This window comes from Brachionichthys hirsutus, chromosome 11 (assembly GCF_040956055.1).
Source record: "Brachionichthys hirsutus isolate HB-005 chromosome 11, CSIRO-AGI_Bhir_v1, whole genome shotgun sequence".
Taxonomy (NCBI): domain Eukaryota; kingdom Metazoa; phylum Chordata; class Actinopteri; order Lophiiformes; family Brachionichthyidae; genus Brachionichthys; species Brachionichthys hirsutus.
The window spans coordinates 5,718,138-5,743,276 of NC_090907.1; the positions used below are offsets into that span (position 1 = coordinate 5,718,138).

The 25,139-nt window shown below is 43.3% G+C and overlaps 2 protein-coding genes across 2 annotated transcripts; one reads left to right on the forward strand and one right to left on the reverse strand.

The window, feature by feature from the left end:
* The first annotated feature begins 1,377 nt into the window (after positions 1-1,377).
* On the forward strand, positions 1,378-5,788 carry ppm1na (protein phosphatase, Mg2+/Mn2+ dependent, 1Na (putative)). The gene is made up of 6 exons (XM_068745308.1): positions 1,378-1,787; positions 2,513-3,080; positions 4,806-4,923; positions 5,000-5,114; positions 5,187-5,250; positions 5,677-5,788. Exons 1-6 carry the CDS (start codon positions 1,378-1,380, stop codon positions 5,707-5,709), a joined length of 1,308 nt encoding a protein of 435 aa, XP_068601409.1. The 3' UTR covers positions 5,710-5,788.
* Positions 5,789-8,208: 2,420 nt separating this feature from the next.
* ptgir (prostaglandin I2 receptor) lies at positions 8,209-20,985 on the reverse strand. Its single transcript, XM_068745742.1, has 2 exons — positions 20,149-20,985; positions 8,209-8,490 (listed from the first exon to the last, which is right to left on the reverse strand). Exons 1-2 carry the CDS (start codon positions 20,983-20,985, stop codon positions 8,209-8,211), a joined length of 1,119 nt encoding a protein of 372 aa, XP_068601843.1.
* Between the last annotated feature and the right edge of the window lie 4,154 nt (positions 20,986-25,139).

Here is a 25,139-nt window from a genome sequence, read left to right on the forward strand (position 1 = left end):
ATCAAGGCATCGCTTGTTCCATCCAGTCCGCAAGCCCCTTCCCCCCCCCCCTCCCTCCCTCCCTCCCTCCTCTGATGCCGGCACTCACGTCCGTTGGATGCACTCCCTGCCACCCTCCTCCTCCTCCTCCTCCTCCTCCTCCCTCTGTTTCTGGATGAGCAGCTTCCTTGTTCTCCTGCCTCCAGCTCCGTCAGTAAGCAGCCCCGCCCTGCCAGCCTCACTCCGGCATCCTTCCTCTTCCCCTCTCGTTATAACGGCGTCGTAGTAAATGTACACCACAGCAAAGGGAGCGACTGAGTCCATGTGTAAAGCGAGCTCTGGATGTATATTAATAATGTACTCAAAACACGGACACAGAAGGATGCATTAGATTAGAGGATAAGATGAGTTACATTTTGAGACGATTCAATCTCCTCTGCTAAAGACCTTGAAGTCCTTCAGCGGTGGAGAGGAAGCTTTATGGATCTGTAACCGATTGCTGCTGCAAACCGGAATCTTAGATTGAATTTGTGTCATCGATGATTTCATATTAAATAAGGCCTCAAAGAAACTAATACCAAATATGGCAGAGGATTTTTTTTTAAAGGAGAAAATGGAACCTGAGAACTGAAAAGAAAAGGTTTCAATCACAAGCCATTTGGGTTAGTGCGCAAAATGAATTAATACTCACCCTGAATACACATCAGCCGATAACTGAGTTAGTTCTGCTAATAACTGGATAATGTTCCTAACCTTAAGGAAACGCTTGGAAATCAGGTCAGGAGCTCCAAATACACAGCAGTTAATGCGATTAGGACACACAAAGTGGAATCATCACGTCACACACACACACACACACACACACACACAGTCTGCATGATTCTGTACATACTCTGTCCTGGATGTCATACAGTCTGTCCTGTTTGTGTTGGTCTCGCTGCCTGTACTTACTTTGATTACCCCCTCAGATGAGATAAACTGCTTTGTGTTGGTAAAATGTCAAGTTCTTAATCCATGCATTTGTGCAGACGCATGCCGGGTGATTATCCAGCAGCGTTACAGTAAAGGAGGAGGAGGAGACGGATAAAGCAGCAGAAATAGACTTGACCAATAGACACACAGGTAAACACGAGGAGGTGGGAAACAAACCTTATGGTCTTGTTATTAAGAACAGAAGAAGGGTCTTCTACCTCTGAGACAAACTGCAAAAAGGGTCATGATAATTTTTTTATATATAAAACCAACTCCACTTCAAATTGAACTGATCATTTATTTATTTTAACCTGCTTTAGGACCAAACCTGAACTGCTGCACTGGACCTGTTGAGGAAAACTCATTACCAAAGGAGGAGGCGCAGCACGGGGACAAAGGCCACTAGAGAACAGACTCCGTGGGGTGATGAGGACATCCAGGCGGGCCAGCAATGTGGAGGTGCCCTCTTTCCTCCGCCACTTGGTCAAAGAGACTGAGAAGGTGGTCACCTTCTTCTTCAAGGGGGGAACCAGGGAACCAGGGCCAGAGGAGGAGGACTATTCGGATGAGGACGACTCAGGGCCGAGCCCGTATCTGGAGCGCCCCATCTTGGAGAAGCACGTTTCGGAGGGGAGCTCTCAATCGGGAATAAACTACGCCGTGGCAAACATGCAGGGGTGGAGGGCTCAAATGGAGGATGCCCACGCCTGCATGCCCCAGCTGGGAGGAGAGCTGTCAGGCTGGGAATACTTTGCTGTGTTTGATGGACATGCAGGAACCACAGTGGCTCAATTCTGCTCCAGACATCTGCTGGATCACATCCTGGCAACGGGTACGTATCCATTAATATACATAATATCTGGATGCTTGCAATTTGCACTGTAGCTCTAAAGTTTGTGTAAGTTGTTAATGGGATGTTCTTCCTCTCTAACGCCTCTAACATGTTGTTAAAGGTTTGAGTCTCACATTTCACAAATCTGGCCCCTGATAGTGGAGCACCGGGGCCCGTGTGTGACGGCCCCTTAACAAACAACAGCTCCAGAAATGGCATAGCTTTATCATTATTGACTCATCTGGCAATTATTTTCCTGATTAAGTGATAAATTGCCTCACTGATAAAATGTCAAAGAACTCTGACCAAAAAAGAAACCTCAAAAGCCAAATCAAAAATGTTCTTGTGTCCAACCAGCACTTCATTTACTATCAGTCACACAACACAATGTAATACTCACACATGTACTCAATACTCAAATGACTTAAAAAGTTAAATGATTATTATAATAGTTGGTGTAATCATTTTGTATCAATCTACCGGTATTTAATGATTCACCTATTTGTTGCATCTATTTCACACACACTCCGGCTCAGCTGTAACACACAAACATGACAGATTCATCTGTCCGTGGGATTTAAGAGGTTCCCCCCCCCAATCACTCCTAAATGTCCGTGTAAACTTATCTGCCAGAAGTGGTGACGTTGGAATCTAGATGCCAAACTAAAAAAATATAATAATAAATGTTTTGCCTGAATGAAATATTCCTGGCTCATTTTCCACAGGTAGGGTCAAAGCGAACGAGGACCCCGATCAGGTGAAGGAAGGGATCCGTCAAGGCTTCCTGGATATCGATAGCCACATGCACAAACTGGCTCACCAAGGCGACTGGGACCGCAGTGGCTCCACTGCGGCCGCCGTCTTGATTTCACCGCGATACATCTACTTTATCAACTGTGGAGACTCCCGCACTCTGCTTGGCCGCAACAACCAGGTCGTCTTCTACACGGAGGACCACAAGCCGTTCAACCCCAGGGAGAAGGAGCGCATTCAGAACGCCGGAGGCTCGGTGACCCTGCAGAGGGTCAACGGCTCGCTGGCCGTCTCCAGAGCTCTGGGGGACTTCGACTTCAAGGAGGTGGACTGGAGGCCGCAGACAGAGCAGCTGGTGTCTCCGGAGCCAGAGGTGTACGAGATGGAGAGGACGCCCGAAGATGAGTTCCTCATTCTGGCTTGTGACGGTGTCTGGGACGCCATCGGTAACGAGGCGCTGCGGGCCTTCGTGCGCAGCCGTCTGCAGGTCTGCAATGACCTGAGAGATATTTGCACCCAAGTCATTGACCTCTGTCTTTACAAGGTGAGACCACAATAGTACAATAGATTCAGGCGCGGCGTTCAAATCCTGCTGCTCGAGTAGAGCAGCTAGAACCGGCAGAAGATGACAGATCTGACTCTCAGAATCAGAATACTTTAATCATCCTATAGTGAAATTATATCAGCAATATTGCTCTACATAATTAACAATATGTACGTTTTTTCCGTCAAAGATAAAGAAAGCAATAATATGTACACATACTTAAAAGTAATAGAAGTTTGTAATGATGCATTGTATAAATTAAATGACACATTGCTACTATTTCAGTAGGAAAGTGAGCATGGAGATGACGCCTCAACATAAAACACATCTATACTTAAGTTTTATTCAGGAGCTTTTTTGAACTGGAGAAAACTTTAAACCGCAAGTAATAAAAGCTCCAAACGGAGATACGAAATGGACCGTGTGGTTTCCCAAGGTCCCCTCCAGGTTCTCTGCCTTCCTTCACCACCAAAAACATGTAATATTGGTGAATCGGTGACTCTAAATTGAATGTAGGAATGAGTGTGTGAATGTTTGTTTGTCTTTTTATGCGGCCTTGTGATGAACTAGCAATGTGTCCAAGGCAAATTTATGTTCCTTTAGGAAGAAAAGGAATCCGAGCTCCCTAAACGTCATCGGTGCTTTAGCATTATCCTGGAAGGCTAACTAAGCATGTTTGGTGTCGGAGCAGATGCTCCAGATTAAAGGACTGCTCTCGTCTTTCATGCATGACCTATCAAAAGCCCATCTTTAAAAGATCATTTACTACGACACACATCTGTGTAGCAAACGGATTCATGAATGGGGAAGTAAGATTGCAAAGCAGTGAGCAGGAGTAATAATCACACTGACGTTATGTAAGGAGATTTCTCCCTACAGGTCTTAGCGCTTGTTAGCAACGGACAGTCTGAACAGGGATGAGCCCTCTGCTCTATAAATAGCTGCATCAAGGCATCCTAGGGACACGGGATATGAGGGAGGAAATGCTACACGTGGCTTAGATTAACACTGAATGTGAGTTAGCTGAGTGTGACTGATCAATAGAGACCCGATCAGAGGCTTTACCCTGGCTGGGATGGGATGCTATTTATTTCACCTTAGTGTACTTTTCTAGCATTAGATTGCATGTTCCAAGACATACTGAGCCTCGTTTGGCATCTCTGACATCACAAAGGCGAATAGTGAGTTGGTGGGCATTTCTGTACTGATGTCCCTCAGAAAAAAAGCAAGTAAAGTCTATCTATCTATCTAAAGTTAGGTGATTGAATCATTATCTTCATTGTCTACTAATCTATGACATCATAGAGCACCAAAATATATGTCCATCCGACCTGGTGTTATCTTCAGTCCCCTGCTGTTTCCCCCTCAACACAAGTACAAGTACTGTATTCAAAACATTTCAGACATATTACAAGAAAATGTATTTGTATTAAAGTATCAAAAGCAAAAGCAATCAGAATGATTCATGGTGAACTTCTATTTTCACTACTGCATTTTTGGAATACAATTACCGATCAGGTAAAGTATTAATAAAACAATCTTAATCTGCAGAATAACTGCTGGAAATTATTAATTGCTTTAAATGTCATGAAAATGTGGTTCGGTAAAAAGTAGAGTATTTATATCTGAGACGTAGTTGAGTAAAAGTAGAAAGTATCATAAAATGGAAATACTCAAGTAAAACCACAGCAGCTGCATTTAAAGGTCCGCTGTCTCCCTCTACAGGGCAGCTTGGATAACATCAGCGTCATCATCATCTGCTTCCCCGGGGCCCCCCAGGTTTCGGCAGGAGCTCTGCAGCAGGAGGCTGAGCTGGAGCAGCAGATCGACCTAAAAGTAGAAGGTGATTGGCTGCTGAGGGGCTCGAACCGCCGCGACAGAAACACGTCAAATGACGTTTTGACGTGATTCTCCCACAGAAATCATTCAGACGATGAAGGCCAGAGATGAAGACCCAGACCTTTTGTATGTTATGAAATTCCTGGCTGCAGAGGAATTGGCTGGGCTTCCACCAGGTGGGGGCATGACCAGCAAGTGAGTCTGAGCAATAACCCCCCCCCCCCATTTAACCATTTCTGATATTAATACTGTTTCTTTTTTTTGCAGGCGAGACTGCATCATTTCTTCATACCAGAAACACACGGCGACGCTCAGATCCAACGAGCCAATGGTAGGATGTATGAACCACGACAGTAGATCTAATCAATACGGTTAAATCATCACCTCACAATACCACGACTTTGAATTTTCCAAAAGCTGTGTCAATTATTTTAACTATGACGATTAAAAAAAAATAATATTTAATACCCATTGCAAAATCCTCGAGACTATGATGCCATCAATAACTAACCAAATAATCAATAATGAAAACAATCATCTGCTGTGCCTTAAGGAAATGAATGCAACCAAATGTTGGTATTCTCCATCAACCGATAAAGAACTAAAGATCATAGACGTCATATTTTTACTCGCAAAGCATTTTCTGCTACAATAAGCTACACCACAAATTGTGACCTTTGAGAAATTAAATCTATAAATAATAATAAAATATGCAATTATGTAAGCAATAAATCCTGATTTTCTTGTGGGGTTTCAGGACAACAAAGGTTCTGAAGAAGACTCAAACTGAAACCATGGCAACAGACTTATCACCACCTTCAGCTTCTCCAATAAACCGGCTTAAATGTCAAACTTCACATTTTACACGAGTACTGAAAGGTACTGTTGGTGTAATACATTCTCTTGGAGTATTTGTTGTCCTGGTTAAATAAAGTTGAATTTAAACACCTCTGTAGTGTTAACGTCTAGCGACGTGAAGGCTGGTCTGTCTCTGCATTGATTTATTATTTAATGATTCATTAATCACTAAAGCGGCTCCCTGGGGAGAGGAGGTGTTAGTTAGCCAGTTAGCCACATTGTGGCGCTGCGGCTCTTGCAAGCAACTCAAAGTGCTTCTAAAGAAGACGGAGCAACATTAATGAACACCAATGGCCATGAAAATGGTAAAAAGATCACTTTCTATATTAGAGAGTTTGACTTTTGGGTTCTTGAAATATGCACGTATTAAAAATTGCAATATATTTTTAAGTAAATTAACCCTTATCCCAATTCCAACAATGCACGCTCCAACATCCAAATGGTTCGATTGTGACAGATTTAAAGTGGGCAAAGAATAATGGAGCAACTTCTTTCCTGATCTACTTCAAAATTCAACAGGTCGTCCTTTAGAAAATCTGAGACTCCTGGATCCACCAATGTGACTGTTTCTTCCATGGTACATGCTCCACTCTTCCACCCAGTTTCCTTTCATTGAATACGTGGTTGATGTGCAATTGGCAAAAAAAATAAAATAAGTCAAGAAGAGTTTCCTGAATTTGTCACACATTTCCGTGGCGGCTTCTCGGTCACACGCTCAACCCTCCCACCAGGTTTCATGAAGATCAGTGGAGCAGGCAAACAGTGGTCGACGCTAGCGTCTGTATGACAAGACGAAACAAAAGATGATTTAAATTTAAACACAATCATCATCTGTTTATCTGGTCACTGCTTCCACTACACATACTGTAAACGCATGGCAAATGTGTCCGGGGCTATTGGCGGTCACGAGCTGGAATAGAGAGCACTGAGTATATGCACGACTGTTTAACATCATAACATCAGCACAAAGAATATCAGAACGCAAGAATATTCTCTTTGGAGACACACCAGACAGATCTTCTTTTTATTAATACTTTACAAGAACAAAATGTGTACCATAACATGAATGTTCTTTTTTTTTTTTCCATGCATTTCATTCATTTTCAAAGATGCACAACTCAAATACCCCCAAAGACCAAATGTGTGAGTGGCAATGAGACTTACGTTTGGTCATGCATGACATTTAATAATGAAGCAAAAAGTAAATCCACTGATGTCCGTTATCCCTTTACGCAAGCCTGTGCGTAAAAAAAACAAGCTCACCCGACAGTCTGAATACTTACAATATAGAACATGGTTTATAAGGTACGGACAGCTTTAAAGTCACGACAACACAAGACAACTTCTCACAGTCAATTTTGCAGCAGCTGCATTTTTTTCAAATATGGGTAGAATAAAATGTACTCACTGTACATGCAATAGGAAGTAAGACTCGTCTGAGTGGGCATTAAGACCTGAAAGTCAATAATGCTACCAACACACCACCTGGTGAGGAGACCTGAGGTATTACAGCAGCTGTATCGGATCAGCTGATTGATCCAGCCTCCTCTGCTCTTTGTGATGTTGCTGGAGAGAGACTGATTTTGGGTGTGAGACGTATTGCGTGTGCGACACTGGATTTTGGTTCATGGGTTAATGTGGCTGCCGGTTTGTGTGTGTGTTTCTAGTTCACTCCATTCATGTCACTGTGTGTAGTTTATGGTAAGAAGTAGTGATGGTGAGATGAAGCCTCATGAGGCGTTGAACCACTCGAGCCAGGTTCATTTCTCGAAGCTTCATGTGCTCACGAAACCACCTACTGGACAAGTGTGTAATGACAGGCAGCTGCATCTGAATCACATCATGTGTGATGCATTGAAGTTTTGTGCCTGTTGGGAATGACCATGAATTACAAAAAAATGGATTTGCAACCACAAAGAAATGTGCAAACAAAAATAATGTATTTGCAATTTACAAAAAGATTTGCAAACAAGAAAATTGTGATCTATACCAACATCATTATTTTTGGTTTGCAAATCTTTTTTTTTGTTTGCAAATCTTTTTTGTGGTTGCAAATCCATTTTTTGTTTGATTGCATAAAAAGAAACACATTTCTCTCCATAGATCTAGTACGGTGCATTCCTTAGCGCTCTGCTGCAGAACTGCTTGTCTTGTCACAGCTTTGACTCTGTCTCCGTCAGTCAGCGGACAATGAAAGGCTTCGAGCAATCATTTTCTCTAAAGTTAGTTCAGCAGGAAGCTGTGACATGGATGATTTCCAAAGGGCTGAGATGCTCCTTGTTCGAGCGATCTGTGCTTTGAAATGGTGAACTGAGGATTATCAGACACAAATGTTCGAGGTTCAATACCCTATCGTACTCCTCGTGCAATCCGACTTGAAAGTCCCCCCCTCGCCTCCAGTGATTTTCCACAGAGGAGGAGTTCTTTTGGGTCACAGAGGCAAGTTGGAGATCATGGTGGTCTGTTGAAGCGCTGAGTTTGGAGGGCTGCGCTGTATGTCGAGGGGCATGGTCAAAGCGCAGTGGGCCGTCGTCTTCACGGCTCCTCTGCCGAAGCTGCAGCTCAACAGGGAGAAGAGGTGGCGGAACACAGACTTGCGGCAAATGATGAAAACCCAGGGATCCACGATGGGGTTGAGTGCGTAGAAACGGAACGCAGTCAGGTTCTCGCTGTCCCCGCAAAACGGGCGAATGGCGTTGATGAAGCCTGCAATCTAAAGAAAGAGAGGGTTGAGGGTCAGATCTGGTCTTGGTTTAACAGTGCCACCACGATTTATCTCTCAATGTCGTGAAACTGCCGTTTTAGACGAGCAGTCTGGGAGACTTGGTAAATCAGTAAGTAATTTTTTTTTGTCAATTAGATAATTGAAATATACCAAAGAGAATCTTTTTAAACTATGAATTAGAAAAACCTATGAGCACATTTGTCACAATGTGTGTCATCTTTCGGTCGCAATGATCAGCTGTTACTTATGAATTAAATGTCTTTGAAAGGCAGATTGTTCATTTGACTGGGCTTTTGGTTACAATATAAAAAGTTCTGTTGGCTGGATCCAAGCGGAGCCTCTGGCAAAAAGAAGCCTTCTGGAACCAATCATTAGACAAAGTGGAGACGCTGCCTTGGAACCTGGTAAATAGTGACACATTATTTTTGACATTTCACAGACAAAATGATGCACTAACTAACACTCTACTCAATGTTGCAATTTGAAATATTAAAAATAATCCCACAGGATTAAGATTGTCAACACGTGCCACATGAACCTAATTCAAGTCCCTCCAACAGCAGGCTATGATGGAGTTGACGGCACTTTGGTGTTTAAACCAGAGGAGAACGCATGACTGTGTGTTTCGTGTCAGTGTCATCAGTGAAACGCCGGTTCATCTTGCAATAATAGGCTTTAACAAATACCAACAAACCGTCTCAATGCTTCATGGAAAAGAAAACACACACACAAGTGTTAACTGCATTTGACCTTTATGGTGGCAGGTGGCAGACAGGAAGGCCACAAAGCGGCAGCTGGCTGCTTGATAATCCTGGAAGGTTCTCTGTTACCTCACTCTTTATGTCTAGCAGCGATTCTCCGGTTCCTTCATGAATTAGCCGACTAACAGCAGACTTATTAATGGCTTGCACTGATTGAACGCTCATGTGGACTGGTGTAAATGTTTCCCTGTTGCTAAGAACTGGACCCGAAAACTAAACTCGAGACAGAATAAGACGGACAAAAGTGGAAAAGTCTAGCGGCAGTCCGAAACCAAAGACCAGAGGGACTGTGTCTGGAGCCGGCTGTGGCCTTTCCAAGCTCACTGACCGCTGTTGCTAAACTCACACAGATTTGATCACTTATTTATGGATGTAAATGTATGCAAATTCATCAAATCATGTGATGCTTCTAGGAAGATGTTGAGCTCAGCATCATCTTAACTGTACAAACATGAAACATATTGAATATAGAAATGGTCACTGTCCGATATGGAACAGACAACACCCAGATGTCCTTTACTTTTCAGGAAGTTCCTTTAAGGTCAGAGGAAATGTCTTAAATTGCACAACTGATGTCAAAATTACAGCAGAAATCACCCTGATTTATCATAGATGCATCACACACACACCTACACACACACACACACACACACACGCACACACACTATTAGTTAGTTCACTGATTACTGTATAGATCCACAATGTCATTGGTATGAAGCTAATAATTATTAATATCTCAATATGAGGGCTGTGGATTTATTTGAAAATCCATTATGAAATTGATTTAGTTTTAGTCTTAATACTTTATTTCTGTATGCTATGTTCTTCATAACTAGTGAATGTCCATAGTGCATGAGTGTGTGCATGAATGGTTGTTTGTCTCTGTGTGGTCCCGCGTTGCGCTGGCGACGCGTCCGAGGTTCGCCCCGCCTCTCGCCCATAGCAAGCTGGGATAGGCTCCAACAAACCCATGACTTCAACAGCTTTTATGACAAGACTCATGACATTATTGAGTTATGATCTAGAAACAGGCCTTATGCTTACAACAGTTTGTTATATGAATTAATATTTAAAGAAAAAACATTATACTTAGGCCCACTGGCTCAAAACACTAGCAAGCGCAATGCTAAATGTCTCTGGAGGACAGCACGCAGTTACTGTACGCCTTATTACTCATGCAGTGTTGCCAGAAACATTTCAAGCAGACGTGCCTACTCATGCGCCCTGTTATCATCATCATCATCATCATCACTGCCCTTGCTGTCCCGCTCCACATTGCTATCCTCAATTTCCCTTCCGTTCTCCCATGCCACCCTGCCTCTTATGGTTCTCTCAGCAGACCTCAAGCCCTGCACAGAGGGACACTAATCACAGGCTGTCTTCTCCCAGCGCTGCAGCCTCTGGAACCAAAAACCTGATGGGACGTCAGGCTCCACTTAAACAGGAGCACATTAATGCGTGAAGAGCAGGCCAGAAACCTTATACAGCACGCGGGGGTCAGAGTAATTAATCAGGAGAACAGAGAATCATGTCGATGCAGGAAGCTTTGGAGGAGCACGTGGTCGGCATTTAGACATGAATCCAGCAAAAAGCTAATCCATTCATGTGTGTAAATAGATACGCAGCACGTTCCCGGCCGACCCCTACATGTTGTCATCACCATCCTCTGCTCTGCAGTCCATAATTATATTCTTGGACACTGCTCAAAAATCTTTAAGAGAGCACTGAAATCATTTGATGTAGCAACAGTCAGTGGAAACCAAACAAGGCCCGGATTGACGATAACACTGAAAAGCAACAAAAGCAGTGTAATCCCAGGCTGATCCGACTTTCACTGTGAGCAGTGAACATGGCATCCTGGTGCCTGTGAGCAATCCCAATCTGAATGGTGCACAACATTCCTCAGGTGCTCAGTTGGATATATGTTAAGGGAAGATGAGGGCTAGTCAATAGCATCAATGCTTCGTCATCCAGGAACTGCCTGCACACTAAAACCATTTGAGGCCAGGCGTTTTCCTGCACCGGGGAGAAGAACCCCGAGCCCACTGCACCAGCCATCTATCGGCAGGCAGGCTGCCATTGGTTGATTAAGGAGGTCTATGCGGCACTCCGTGGATCGGCCTGAGAGCTCGCTGTCTCACTGCCAAACTGCTCATGCTGGGTAATGTTACTGGCAGGATAGCATTCACCTTGGCATCTGCAGGCGCTCTCATGCACTCAATGTGAACTCACACTCATCTGCAAAGAGAAAGCGACCCCAGTGGTGAACCTGCCGATTCCAGTTTTCACTGGAGAACAGAGCAAAAACTATTCCCTTTTTGGGGATCACTTGCTTTCGCTTCTCCACTGCACCTGTTTGTCACTTTGATGTGCACCAATGCAGGTGGCGTGGATTCCCAGTCTCTCCTAAACTGACTTCATGTTGTGCTTTTTCTATGAAATTCTTTTTTTTTGAGCAGTGTATTAAAATATATTTTATCCAGCTTCCTGTAGACGAGACAACCTCAATTATCTCTTATTATCTCTAACCCTAACCCTACAGCTGCTTTATCTGCCTTGCGGATCACGGGGGTTGCTGGAGCCTATCCCAGCTGACTACGGGCAACAGGCGGGGTACACCACAGATGTGTCGCCAGCACATCGCGGGGCTACACATAGACAAACTACTACAGACACCTACGGACAATTTGGAGTGATCAATTCACTAGCTGCAAATTTTTCTACTTGAACTGCAACTTTATTATGTATGTGAAGCAAATTCATTATTTTATCGATGAAATACAGAAAATACTGCGATACAGTCAATACTTGTATAGGTTACTCCGTTTGCTATTACACAATAGAAATAAGATCAGCAAATCCTCAAAACTGAGGAGAAAATATAGAAAATATGTGCCACTAATTTTCTCTTAATGACAAATTGATTGATGAACTAAATATTTCAGGTCTAAAACATTTTAATTTGCTCTTAACACCTGAAAGCATGAGGGGTCTCTTCCTGTAGCTCATTCCAGCGAGTGTAAATGGGAGAATCCTGGCAGGAATTTATCAGATGCTATTTGGGTCTGATGACTTTCAGGAAACAGCCCACGCAAGGGATGTTCGCTCCGCAACCCATTCATTTACAATCTGTTGGTCCTGGAGGACTCTTTCATTCTGCTTCTTCCTGATCCATTTTCTCTGTGAGATAATTGTCCAGGGAAGAGAGGAGAATGACTTTCACTTTCCTTCATTTCTTGTAATTTAATGTTTCTGAAAATGTTTGATGCTGATCTAAAAATCTCCTGAACACACACACTCCATTGTCTGGAATTCCATCCACTCACTTCACTCATTCGCAAACTACTATTTAAAATTGGTATTTTGGCTCAACCCACCTCCCCTGAGCTCCTTTAACCAGAGCAGCACGAGTTGCCAAATTATGGCGAATCAAATGGTCATGTTTGTCCCTTGGCTGTCTGATGATACTGATCTCTGCCCATGATTTAGTTCCAGAAAGATCTGATTATGCCGCTACACAGCACAGATATTAGTGTGAAGTTCAGAAAATGTTTACATGCTGAATGGGAATGTTACTGGTTCATGATGTGCAGAAAAAACCCACTGAGATGAAGACTGTGCTTGCATGCATTTGGTGCATGTAATCAATTTGCTCATTATGATAATTTCTCCTACGGCTAATTGATTTTTCAGGGAGAAAAAACAGCTCACACTTGTAGTAGTGTGTAGTGCTGTCTTGAGCATTTTCAGGTCGTGTCACAGAGTTCTGGCATTTTTTTTATCAATAGACTGTCATAATAAATCATGACAAAGCCATTTGACTATCTTGTTCATAAACAATAGTGTGAAGACTTCTCATTTTGATGGCACTGGCGGTTTCACTTGCTTTTGAGGAATGGACTATCCATTTAGAGCAAGTGGCGTGCTTTTGCAGGTCATGCACTAGGTTTTGCAGTTTGCACTGATTGCTTTGAGAAATGCACTAACTGCTGCGCAAATGTTAATATTGATGTGAGAAAAGCACCAAAGAAGAAACATATTACTGAGAAACATTGTAATATGCAAATGCAGTGCACACGTGAAATTTACCGACACGTAGGTATTACTAACATGTACGTCCATCTTTAATGTTCTGCAGAGACCTCATCTTAGTTTACTGTTGTTAATTTATCACGATTTTTTATCATTTCAGATGAAGCACATCCATCTACTGTTATATTCTGGGTTTAGGATGGATTGCTTTGTCACCTAACTTCCTGTTTCACACATCCCTCGCTGTAACAGATGATCACGTTGGCTTGTTTGATGTGTGGGGGGGGGGGGTGTTTCACAGCTGTGTCTCAGACAAGTTTTATTAGGTCATAAATCTCCTGTGAATTATGGAAAGGTGGAGCATTGAGAAAGAATCCCATTGTTCTCTGTGCACGTACATTTTCTGAAGGTTTTACTGATTAGGTTTGCAACGGGTGGCACATTGATGCATGGTGAAATGCAAATGCAGGTACAGTACATGAAAAATGTCCTGAAATATATCTCCAAAGCTGTTAGATTTCGGCTTTGCTGTACTAAGTTTTCAAAAAAGGATTACCTAACTGAATTAGATAAAGACTAAACTATTTGTCTGCTTGACAGAAAACAAATATCACGATAGCAGCATCTGCATATCAAGTGTACCCCGTGAAGAGTCCCACCCCTAATACTGAGAAACTCTACACTTGGGTGTGGAGCAATATTCATGCAAGCCTAAGTGAACAATGGAAGTACTGATGGATGGACAAATAACTGCAAAGACAAACATGGAGCGATGTAAAGTGCGGGTAAAAGGCATCGTGAGAAAGATATGCTGATATTTTCTGTATGTCTTGTAAACAATATTTTCAAGCAGCCTCTCTGATAAGCCACATCACACATGCAAAAAAAACCAACAAAGCCTCAACAGGGACATTGACCTTCTTTTGCACAATAACCAGCGCTGACAAAAAAACGATTCACAGTCACTGGCTTCCAAAAAGTAATTTGAAGCTTCTGTTGCACGTTTATCACAACAAGCCAGTGGAAAAAGCACATTTCCAACACGACGGACGTCCTCAGGCTGCACTAGAGGGGCCAAAAAAGAGTCCGTCGTGTTCCCTGTCACACAAGGCTTATTAAACCTGTGTTCTGTTTACCTCGTAAAGTAGCAGCTTCTATAACTTGCTTTGTAAACTCTACTACTATATGTGTGTGTGCGTGTTTTAAATATCGAGCACAAGACACATGAGGCAATCCGAATGGAACAGAAAACAATCAATCTGTTTTACTTAAATGTTGTTTTAATTTGATTAGATCACAACATATATATATATTTTTAGGAGGCCATTTGTAATTGTATCGCTGTATATTTATTTACATACCCCCCCCCCCCTCCCAATACTGCTATATCAACACTGCATGGAAATTCAAATTGTAAGCAAAATCTTCACTGACCAGGAAGGTCTCACTCTGCCGTGAAATATGGAGGTCATTTATAAAGTTATAATAAACAAGTATATAATGTGATGCATTACACATTATACACTCACACTGTTATTATACTTAATATATTACTTTGTTATGTTTTATTTATAACAATAAACAGAGCACTTTGATACACTACAAATAAAAATAAACTTGATAGTTATTGTTCACATATTGGTCAATGTGAAAGTGTGTCAAAGATATATGTGGGCTTCTGTGAGGGGCCGGCGGTTTGAGACAAATTCCACGTCACACTTCAACTACCAACGATGTAAATGATTCATAAGCAAACAAACTCCAGTAATTTAAAGGGTTATTGAAAGTTCAGCACAATGGGGGGGGGGGGGGTTGCTGTTGATGTTGGTCTCACCACCCAAGTGATGTTTTCAATATGCTTGGCTGCAGAGAAAATATGTGGAAAACAGTCTGAGAGTCTGGTTAGAAAAAAACTTGGAAGCAGATGGCGACCACTTAAGGTGAAAAAATGCGTAATAGACTAACACGAACACGGTTTGGTTCATTGTTGCAGAGGTTCAATTAGACATTATATTGAATTAAATTCTACATCTAAGGATGCCACCGCAGAGTGTACAATAAATCTGTGTCAAATTAAGGCTAATAGAATGACGTCATCATTCTGCTAGGAGTCACTAATTGTGATGAACCACAGGGAAGTAAATTAGCCTTGGGTATACAAGCTATTAAGGTTTACAAGGCCACAATTTAACCGCTCTTAATTCCCTCTCGACAATCTCGCCAGTGTAATTTACAGCCAGCAGGAGTTAGTTGTTTTCAGCACAAACGGCCGCTGTGAGCTACCAAAGAGACAAAGGTCAAGCTCAGTGACTGCCTGGTCGTCACAGCAGATCATTGAGCTCCTAAACATCCAGACATTTCCTTCAGAAGTTGGGAGAGAGCAAACACAGCCAAAAAAATAAAATATAAAAAAAGACACACACCTGCTCACCTCTGACTAAAGCCTTGGGCCGAGCGCTTTGCTGAATTATTTTTATTTTATTTTCTGTGTTATTATTGTGTGTGTTTTAGGTCAAATGAATCCACTAAAAGGAAGAGAATCTCATTGTTAGTTTTACAAAGCCGGCTGCTTGTTGAAGCAGATCACCTTTCCTGACAGAATCTAGGACGGAGCTCACAATGACATTTACCTGCCAAGCAGCACCTGGAGCGCCACGATCACGATAACAACTCGGCAGACAGATCTTTTTCTCTTTTTCTTTTGCTGCATGACTTTGTGAAGCAACTTTCTTTTTAAAAGCCCTTCTACAAAACAATTTCTATTGTCTTGCCTCTGTCGCATCACACAGATTTTTACCTGTCAAACTGAACCACTCCCACTCCAGGCTGGATCCATCTGGCACCTCAGCCCCATACAGAAGTGCCCGTGCAACATGTTCCTGTTTCATAGACTATTCCCACATTTTATGGCGTTATAAATGAAGACTCAGCTCTGAGAGGCCTTACAGAGACCTCAGCCTTGAGTTAGTTTTGATTTTTCTGGATCCGGGGACTTCCCGTCCTTGTTCCTTGTTGTTACTGTCAGATCCAGTTGGGCGTGTGTTGTTATGAAAGCCGCCATAGAGTCCGGGATTTGACTGGGCTTGTTGAAGCTTGTGCTATGGTTAAGGATAAAGCCCTGCAGGGAGATAAACCGCCACACTTAAGGTTTGTCTGTAAAGCAGACTCTCATCTGGAATTAGTCTTCACAGACCGGTAACTGGTTCCACAATCTTGAACCGCTAAACATTTTCACTTTTTAATCTTCAAGCGACAGAATGCTTTCATTTTGGTTTTTTTAACACCATGAGGTTTCATCAGCCAGATTTATCAGGTGCTAATGTGGCTCCTGCGGGCACGGAGTTCCCGTGACTGTACGTGTGTCAGAGCTGATTATCTTCTTGCGATCAGATCTCTATAGCCCTGTTTGCTGAATCACTTTGTTGTTTTCATCCACAGTTTTTCTCACGTAGAGCAATCTGCTCTTCTCTTGTGATCCCGTTTAAACTTTTTTTCTATGCATATCAATCATCATCTCACTACAGGGGAGAACAGATGGATTTATAAAATTTAAAAGGATTGATCTGAATACTTTATTGATGCCCCAGAGAGGAAATTGTTCTCTGCTTTTGAGGACTGGTGTCCAGGGAACCAGAAGGAGTTGAGCATCTTGCTCAAGGATACATCGGCAATGCGGAAATGGGGGGGGGGGATTTGCCCCCATATACACAGTGTAAATGTATGTCTATCTACTTACATGGTGACACAATAAATTGTGGTGATGATGACGATGATCTTGGGGGTGACCTGCTAAGAGATGACGGAATGAACTGAGGATGGGGGGAACTCATGGCAGGCAAGTATGGCTGTAAACAACTTAGTTTCAAATCATTCCGAGATTTATGAGGAGAAAAATGCTTTCAGCATATTCGAGGGTCCCTGCGATGAACTGGCGGCTTGTCCAGGGTGTACCCTGCCTCACGCCCGTGGACTGCTGGGCTTGGCCCCGGCGATACCCACCGCCCGGTTATGGATACAACAATTCAGATGATGGATGGATGTTTCTTATGTCTTTAGGGTACACAAATTTACTGCATATGCTATTTTAATTCCTTTTTTCCATCTTCCTCGTCTTTTTACAGCTGCTTTTCTGATGCGTGTAATACGTGCAACAACTTATTGAGCTGTGGTGTAATTCATGGGCCCTTGTTGCGCTCCCTATCGTCAGACCTCGAGCACACAAGTCAATATTAGTCTTCTGAGTAAGACTCAGAAGTGCTGATTCCAATCTGTCCTACGCAGAAGTTCAGTCAACGAAAAGCAACTTTCTCGATGGTTAATGAGAGATTTTGTTTGACAGCCTTTTTTGTCAAGCATTTGATTATTACGACCAAGGTGAAATTGGGACAATCTTCAATAGCTACTGTGAAAACAGGTGCAGCACTTTATTGATCCAGGTATTGATGAAGACCAAATGGGCCTCAGGAAGCTTCTATGGTTCCCATGAGAACAGAAGGAAGCCAGGATATCTGTGATGGTTACGAATGGCCTATCAGACAGCTAAGATCATTTAAAGACTGAAGGCAGCAGAACAAAGTGGACTGAAGACAGGCCTAATGGAGCAATGGAGTAATTTCCCAAGAGAACCCCCCTACTTAAGAATCTGCTTTAATATAATTAGTCAGAAATGTCAGGAAAGGGAATAAGATGCAGATCACAGTCTCTCAGAGCCAGAAGAGATATCTTCAAATGTTAAAATGTGAGTCACAAGAAGAGCAAAAAAAGTCACGTTTAACATTAATCCTTGTCAGCCAAAACTCTACATTTAGTGGCACAATCTTAGATCATCTTGGATTACACTGGGACAAGGAGGCACCGGATCAGTGGGGTCTTTGAGCTGCATCTGTGCTTAACAGCATGCTGTAGCCTCCATATGGTGCTGCATCCGGTAAAGCAGGAGGACCTCATGTTTGACATGTCAAACAAATCGCACGTTCTTTCACAGACCAGCTGCAGTAATAACGTTCACTTCATGGCCGCGTTCCTTTCCAGCTGTCGTGTGTGTGTGCTCTCGGGTTCAACCGCTGTGACTAGCGCTGGGGGTGGGGGTTACAAGCGTCACCGTCATGACCGCCTACCACACGCCCCTGCAGTCTCTAAAAGAAGAATATGCCGTTATGTGAAATTCCCTTACATGATCATCTTTTACCACTTCTGCGTTTCACAACGAAAGCCTGTGGTGAAATTTTGCCGTGCGAAGCAGAACTGAAAAAAAACTTTCACATCTCAGATACGTACAGAGTTCAATCTGATTTTGACCTCACGGCTTGATCTGCATGCACAAATTCTGCAAAAATACTTCTACCTCTGAGGTGAATAACCAGTTTACATTCATGCCTATCATTCATTAAAACACGGAGCCATGCATTTTCAAGCACCTTCTTTCCATCATACAAAACAGAACACAGCCCGGATGAGGGCGAACTGCAGATGGAGTCCATGCCGAGCTTGAGAGCATCATTCTCTGAGGTGTATTCAGTTACGTCAAAGTGCTTTAAGTACATAGAAACTTCCTGGAAAAACACGCTGGAGCTGGAAAACGCGGTGAGCGTTGGCACAGTAATGCTTCTTCACAAGAATAATGACATAATCCTTCATATGCTAATGAGGAAACTTTGAAAAAATCTGAAGTGGGCCAGTCTATAGAACCGGTTTCCAATATTCCCACTGTAATCAACATAATCAGACTTGCCTCGGCCACATCTGTTCTGATTCAGTCTAATGAACTGCTGCTTAGCAAGAGGACACATCATTCTGGGAAACGCACACACAGTCTTTGTGCCTTCACTTGCAACCTTACGGACGCACGTGTGCAAACAAGCACTGGCAAAGATAAGCACTCACACATGCACATCTATTGGGAAGACACATGAATCATTAATTGGGTAAAAACAGGATCTTTCATTATTCAGAATGATGCACCTAAGATTGTAACTCAGAATTGATCGGTTGAAATGTTGGCCCGATATGCAGTCTAAAATTAGAGTCGTAAAATAATCAGATTGGATTGAGAAATTATTTATTTTGGAGCAAGGAAATGGAAATTCCAAAGATTAAAAGCACCTTTTTCCTGTTCCGGTGTGGAATTGAATGATTTATTTTACTTTAAGTTTGCACATTGCAAACGTCGAGGTTGGGGTTTCGATTCCGGGTCTTATTCATGCAGTGTTCACAGACGTGCACCATCATCAGCCGTGCATGCCTGCCTCTGCAACCGCTCCGCCTCAGCCCTGGGGAAACACCTCCGCATGCGCCACGGGTTTGTCAGACGAGTAGCGCAAGACATCCAGACAACGAGCAGCTCGTGCAAGAATGTGATCGAACATTTTTACTGCAAAGGCAGGGCCACGCAATTATATTTCAGGATTGCCAGGTCAAGCAATTGCACAACACAAAGGCACACATGCACACGGTGACACCATGCCTTGTGTGGCACTCTATAGTTGCACCTTTTATAAGTAGAGCAGGCAGAGCTGTACCATAGAGTTAAGATCATAAAACAAGGACACATCACAGACACAAAAACCTCCTCGACCATCATGCCGACGTGCGTAATGATTCTAATGTGACAGAAAAGAATTCATTCTATTAACTCAGACGTAGAGGAAACACTTCAACCTCCTCCATGCTCGGAACCGTCCTCTGATGTTTGATAAAATGCTGACTACAAATAAAACCACTGAAAAGATGCTCTGTTGCCTCAAATGCTCTTAAACTACTTTTGATAAAGTTGTGTTCCTTTTTCAGATGAGTGTGTGTGTGTGTGCGTGTGTGTGTGCGTGGGAAGGTCAAACAAGCTCATCGGTGAACTCACCGTGAGAGGCAGAGAGCAAACCGCGAAGATGATGGTGATGAGCGCCAGCAGCACCAGGTGGTCCACCTCCTCTTCTCCCTGCTTCAACCAGGCCAGGTTCCCCTTCCTCTTCCTCCCCGTCGACACCACCGAGCCGCGGCGCGTTATCTGGCTCCGGTGCATCTTGCACAGGCTGACGATGACCGAGCCGTTGCACGCGAACACCGCCAGGATCACCAGGGCCATGACGCACGAGTATGACAGCGAGAAGGCCAGCACCAGGTCGGCGCGCTCGTCTCCCGTCGCGTCCATGTCGATGAAGCACCACGTCCCGGGGCAGTACTGCCGGAACCTGCCGTAGCCGGCGTAGGGCAGGACGCAGAACACCAGGGAGAACAGGTAAATGGAAAAGAGAGTCAACTTGGCGAAGTTGCCACGGATGTGCACGGAGTAGAAATACGGGTGGCTGATGGCGAGGCAGCGCTCCACGGCCATGGCGCACAGGATGAGCGTCGGCGCCAGGCCGAAGAAACTCATGGCGAAGCCGAACAGCTCGCACAGGCGCTCGCCCCCCAGCCCGATCAGGGACAGGTTGCGCGCGTAACACACGAACACGGACGGGCTGAGGAGGCAGGTGCCCAGCAGGTCGGTCAGGGCCAAGCCGGTCACCAGGATGCAGAAGACCGAGGAGCGGGACCGGCGCCCCCGCTGGTGCGCCCCGAGGATCAACAGAGCCAGAAGGTTGCCCGTCACGCCGGCCAGAAACATGACGATGCTGGTCGCCGGGCTGCCTTGCCCGTTGACGGCCAGGGTGTCGTTGCAGGTGGAGTTGGCGCACGACGCACCTGGTAGAGGCATGTTCGCCTCCGCTGGAAATGGACCCGCCTTTAGACTCAACGTGGAGCTGATGGAGAAGCGCCGGACAGCGCGGCGAGCTCCGGACCTCCCGGCGTCATTCTGCAGAGGTGAAAATGACGCGCCGCCGGATCCATGCTTTACTGGATGAAAGGTGGAACTTCACCGCGTTTGGCTTTTCCGTTTCTTTCAGACTGTTTAGAGAACCCTTCCGGTGAGACTCTCACCTCACCAGGACCGGCGTCGGGTCCTGATCCAACGATCCAAGTGTGATTAATTGATCCTCTTTCACCTGCATCCTGGTTCTGAAGCACTTCAAGGACTGTTTGATGTTTCCTTCCTCGTCTTGATCTTCTTCTGACGTGTTTTCAGTTTCTGAACTATGAAACGTCGCCTGAGCCAATATTTCATCTTAACCCTGCAGCAGCCGCAGATACTGAGAGAGAGAGAGAGAGAGAGAGAGTCGCGTGTAGCGCCTCATCTCTCTCTCTCTCTCTCTCTCTCTCTCGTCCCACCCAGTACATTTGTGCGCCAAGCCACACTGATCCGCATTCTAATAAAGGGCATTCAAATGATATTGTTTTTTATATTGATATTTAAAGCTATGATGTATAATTATTATTCAGTTATTTATTTATTAGAATTATTTAGTTCACAAGTAGAAGATGAATGGCATTATGAGCACACTGGTTTTATTTTTATCCACGAGTGAGACAAAAATCATCCCTTTTTTCAGACTGAACTAAAGTTCAAGATTTGAACAGATAACAGACGACTGATTGAAATGATGGTGTTTCAACAGAACCAGCTCCGTCGGTGGAGATGACTTGGGTGCTTTTGGCAGGGTCTTTCCTTTTTGTTCTAAAAAGGTGTTTTGAAAATTTTATGTCTTTGGCACAGGGTGTCTTTCCCTGCTTCTTTTTTGCGTCTCTGTCTCGGTTGCTTCGTTCTTCGGCTCTGGATCCTTATTTACTCCGTTGTGTGTTTGAGCGAGCTTCAGTGAAATACCTGAGAGGAGACCGACCTGCATCCACTGACAGCAAGCCTGCTCTGGAAGAGACTGCATGCAGCAATTTACCAATAAGTGGACAACAATATAATAAAAAATACTCCTTCAATGTGTTAACTTTGCTTCACTTGATTCACTGCTGTGAACATTCGTTGGTTGATGAACACAAAATGACTTGTAATGAACATATAACATTTTACTCCAATGCAGGATGGATTTGTTCCTTGCTTCTTAATGGCTTTTTCTCGTGGCACCTAATAGAAGTGCCAATAAAACCTTCACAGCCGGGAACACGGCCACACCGCAGACTGCTGCGTAGTCACGGTGTGCCAATGCTGCAGCTTTCACTCAGGAATTCCATTTGATTTTCTTCCTGTGCCTGCTTCTCTGACTGACAGACCATAATGATTACAACATAATGCCTTCATGCGTATCATTTGGATGGAGTAATAGAGTTCCGTGCCGACACACAGTTGCACAGCTTGTCGTGGGTGCAGCGTTTGCAGACTGGGGGTCAAAGTGGTATTGCTAAACAAAAGAAATACACGCAGATAATTTGATTTTCATCTTTCTCAATGTCTCTCCCTTCCTCCCTCCCTGCAAACAAAGCTCTAATTGACTTCATCCATCCAGAGGCACTCTGAGACTTTAATGGTATGCTGGGTGTTAACAGTTACCCTGCCGATAAAGCAAACCAGACTGGCACTTAAATAAACAGCGCACAACAGATGGATATGTATTTGTTCCAGCAGAGTTTGTGTACATACCGGCTGTGACAAAAATGTCAGCTGGGATGGATGGATGGACGGACGGATGGATGGAGAGCATTGTCTGTTCTTGCTGCCAGAGCCCATTGTGGATATCAACATATGATAAAGTTGTTTTTAATCAAACTACCCACACACATTTCGACATGGCGTTCCCTCGCTAGACAGAAACAAAGATGTTACACAACATAAAAACAATCTGCTATTCCTCACAGCTTTCTGCACCGTGTTGTGAAATCCAGATTGGAGCATCCTGCACTGTTGATTAGCAGGTCACTGCCAGGAGTAGTTAGTTACGGTAAAACTATTGCGCTGCAATAAGCATGACGATCTTCTTTTAAGTACCTTCTAAGGCTCACTGAACAGCCGATGATCTAATTATGATTCATATATTTACTGTACAGATGTATGACCAGGGACATGGCACAAATACACAAATACTAGAGCGAGCTATTTGTGCCAGTCCATAAAATGGAAACGCATAATTTGTTCAGTTTCATTTCCTCCTTTAATTGAATCTGAGAGGGAAATGGGTATCAAGCCGTTTGTCGTGAAGTGAAGGGGCATCGCAGGAGCTTTTTCTGTCTGAGCCAGGACTCGTGTGTGTGTGTGTGTGTGTGTGTGTGTGTGTGTGTGTGAAAATGAAAATGAGTGACACTATTTTCAGGAAAAACAAACATTTGGTAAAAAGCTTTTATGGGAACTCGTAGCTCTTTGGAGATTGATGGTATTTATTTCCACATGGTATTGGCTCAACCACAATTATGAAACAGATGGAGCCTAGGGATTTTTGGGCTTGGCTACTTCATCTGAATTTCACCCTTTAACTCAATCAACTGCTTTCCCTGAAAGAAGAATGACACTGATGATTGTGAGCGGAATATTACTTAGAGACAAGAAAAAAAGAGCTTTCATTTATGATTCCATTATGAAAAGTGACACATTAAACAACATCATTTTTCTATGCAGTCAATGCTGTTACTCGATATCAGTCCAAGCACGAATAAGACAAAAGAAAAAAAGCTCCACGTCTTTGCATATTTGTCTTTTTTGAGACAGTCTGGTTATCATCATTTGTTTCTTTTCTCTGTAATTGTTTCAATGTGTTTTCTTTGATTGATAGTATCGCGTTTGTAAGTCTTAGAATTGTTAAAAGTCAAATCATTTAATTACAACACACACATGTTTTCAGTTCTATAGATGCCACAGTGTCTGAGGGTTGTGCCTTCCAGGACTTCTTCCCTCTTTGCGTTTGCTTTTTCATAAGGGAAACCACCGACTCACAACAGGTTTGTAAGATCCATAACGGTACACAATGAACCGGAGATAACACAAAGATCCGAGCTGGTGACAGAGATGCGGCTGATGTGAACACTCAGACCGCACGCATTTGAGATGAAAGTATCAATGATCAGAAGCTTGAAGAAGTCCCTTCTTTGTCTGAAAATATAAATTAAATATTATGTAAACCCTCCAGTGCATCTGTTTTTTAACAAAGCGCTAATGAAAAGGACATTTAGGTTAATATCCAGCACAGATTAACAATTGCTCATTCACCGCTGCTTGCAGCTTTAATTGCATATGTTTTACAAATTATGACCTGTTCTGGTGAAAGTTTTTTTTAGAAAACCTAAATGAGAGTTACAACAAAGAATCCTGAAGGAAACTCATAATTACCCTTCTGAATGACATAGTCAAGAGTAACGTAATGAGAAATAGGAGTGGGCCAAAGAAAGACCGCTGAGGTACAAGTTGGCTTCAAGAAGGATGGTACAGATACAGATACTAGAATGGTAGGTGGTATCAGAAATTGAAAGATGTTCTAGTATCAGCAGAAAACAACACATCATTCAGTGCAATTTCTGTGGTTTGCCTTGTTTTTGTTTTTAAAGGGAAAACAATTTTTTTAAAGCCCCAGAAAGACGGGGAGTTCTTAAAAAAAAACAGGGAAATAACCCATGAGATCAAACAATTATGACGTTGCAGAGGAAACATTTTTCCTGTAGAAATCGTACATGCATGATTTCAAGAATGTTAAAGGACTTTATACTGGTACACATATTCTCACATACACGCCTTTACATATTATGATTCTCACTGTGTGCAGAATTACGAGTAAATTGTTTACCCAAAAATAATAACATTTGGTGTTTAATACCTTTAGCAGCGCAGGTATACTTGCAAAGAATAAGCAGTCACCTATAATACAGAAGTAATCTTCCAGGCCTACATTGGCTTGTCTTGTTTGAGTTCATTCAAAGCGTAATGATGTTTGAATGTTTTCTCTGCTAGCAGAGCTCCACTTGCTGTATGGACGGTCAGGCATGGATTCTGTCTCGGACTATATTTCCGACAAACCAAATGAAAACGATGAAGCCAAA

What these genes read in the sequence shown, in the direction of transcription:
- ppm1na (XM_068745308.1), top strand. Translation starts at nt 1,378, where the DNA reads ATGAGGACATCCAGGCGGGCCAGCAATGTGGAGGTGCCCTCTTTCCTC. An exon ending in GGTGGGGGCATGACCAGCAA is followed by an intron (nt 5,115 to 5,186) that starts GTGAGTCTGAGC and finishes TTTTTTTTGCAG; the next exon opens with GCGAGACTGCATCATTTCTT. An exon ending in TCAGATCCAACGAGCCAATG is followed by an intron (nt 5,251 to 5,676) that starts GTAGGATGTATG and finishes GTGGGGTTTCAG; the next exon opens with GACAACAAAGGTTCTGAAGA.
- ptgir (XM_068745742.1), bottom strand. Translation starts at nt 20,985, where the DNA reads ATGCCTCTACCAGGTGCGTCGTGCGCCAACTCCACCTGCAACGACACC. An exon ending in TTTGCTCTCTGCCTCTCACG is followed by an intron (nt 8,491 to 20,148) that starts GTGAGTTCACCG and finishes CTCTTTCTTTAG; the next exon opens with ATTGCAGGCTTCATCAACGC.